This window comes from Propithecus coquereli, unplaced genomic scaffold, assembly GCF_000956105.1.
Source record: "Propithecus coquereli isolate 6110/MARCELLA unplaced genomic scaffold, Pcoq_1.0 Scaffold43, whole genome shotgun sequence".
Lineage (NCBI taxonomy): Eukaryota > Metazoa > Chordata > Mammalia > Primates > Indriidae > Propithecus > Propithecus coquereli.
Window position 1 is genome coordinate 9,111,444 of NW_012150063.1, and position 1,543 is coordinate 9,112,986.

General features: G+C 31.2%; 1 protein-coding gene across 1 annotated transcript in view; it reads left to right on the top strand.

The window, feature by feature from the left end:
- PRKD3 (protein kinase D3) overlaps positions 1–1,543 on the top strand; it is a 66,323-nt gene that overhangs the window by 27,917 nt on the left and 36,863 nt on the right. Inside the window, exon 7 of the mRNA XM_012653800.1 lies at positions 719–842. Within this exon, the coding sequence (XP_012509254.1) occupies positions 719–842 (124 nt within the window). The remainder of the gene's footprint in view (positions 1–718; positions 843–1,543) is intronic.

Below are 1,543 nucleotides of genomic sequence, written 5' to 3' on the forward strand. Positions count from 1 at the left end.
AATTTAGAGATTATACAGAACCTAGCTAGTTTCCTAATCATGAACACTTCATATTTTAATAAGAGAAAGTATTTAACTGTTTGAGGCTCAAATTTCAAAACAGTATATTTTACACAAACCCCTACACATGCCAAATTGCTCTTTTTCTACAGCTGTGGTTACTGACTCATGTTTCAATATTACCTGATTTGACTCATTACATTTTTTTTGTATTCTTAATATCTGTAAACCATTTCCCTTTAAATATCTTCTACTAGAAGTACTTTCTGCTAACAATATGATTGCCTGAATTGACATTTGAGCCATGTGAATTTGAGTATACATATACTTATATTTTGCCTTGTGAATTTGCTAATTTATCATGCTGCATACGATACAAAAACTTCAACAGCAAACCCAAAAAGACCATTTGCCCAGGCTCCAAATCTTCCAGTTGAGGAGGATGCCTTCCGCTGTACTCATTGTTTTCTTATATTTTTGTGACCACCACCTCAGAAAACATTCATGACATATAATGAGGATTTACAATATAATCAGTATGTATTATCATAACAGTATTAATTTATTTTCTTATTTTTAAGGCATTGTTTTTTTTCCTAAGATATTTTGAAAGATTTTAGCTCAATTATCTTTAAAAGGAGTTCATGAGCCTACAGTTTTATGATTTTTTAAGACTCAAAATCACAAATATTTATCATAAATTTTAAATATTTTTTAGTCCATCAACGAGCAATAACATTCCGCTAATGAGGGTTGTACAATCCATCAAGCACACAAAGAGGAAGAGCAGCACAATGGTGAAGGAAGGGTGGATGGTCCATTACACCAGCAGGGATAACCTGGTCAGTAATCACATGCATTTTAATATGTTAGTAAAACTTTGTTATGAGTTTTATTTTGTGAATTTTTAAAATCAAAATGAGAATGAAATATATATTAAGACATTGTATATACTACAGCAATATGTAAAAGTTACACTGGAATTATAGTTACATTTGTAAAGAATTTTTAAAAGGCAGAATATTTAATGCATCGACTTTACGAACGGGTAGGACAATCAAGATTCAAAAAGGGTCTGGGATTATGCCACAATAAAGACTAATTACCCAAAACATAATAAGCTCTACAAATAAAGATATTAATAGAAGGAACTACAACTTCATCTGAAAAATCATCTTAATTACTACCAAAGATAGGAAACATGCTTGGTTTTATGTAGACTTTAACTTAGTGTAAATATACAAGTTATTTTTTAGAACTAGCAAAGAGGAAGGATACATATACTTGTGGAATGAGTAGATTAGAAGAATCAGCATACTGTAGTAATGATCACAGACTTTGGAGCTAGACTGCCTAAATCTCTGTGATTTACTAAAACCAAACTTGGGAAAGTTACTTAGTTCATTATGTCTTAGTTTCTTCATCTGTAAAAATGGCATAATATTGGTAACTGCCTAAATGATGCAAATGAGTTAATATATGAGAAAAGCTTGGAACAGTGTCTGGCGTATAGTAAGTGCACAATAAATGTTAGCAGCCACTG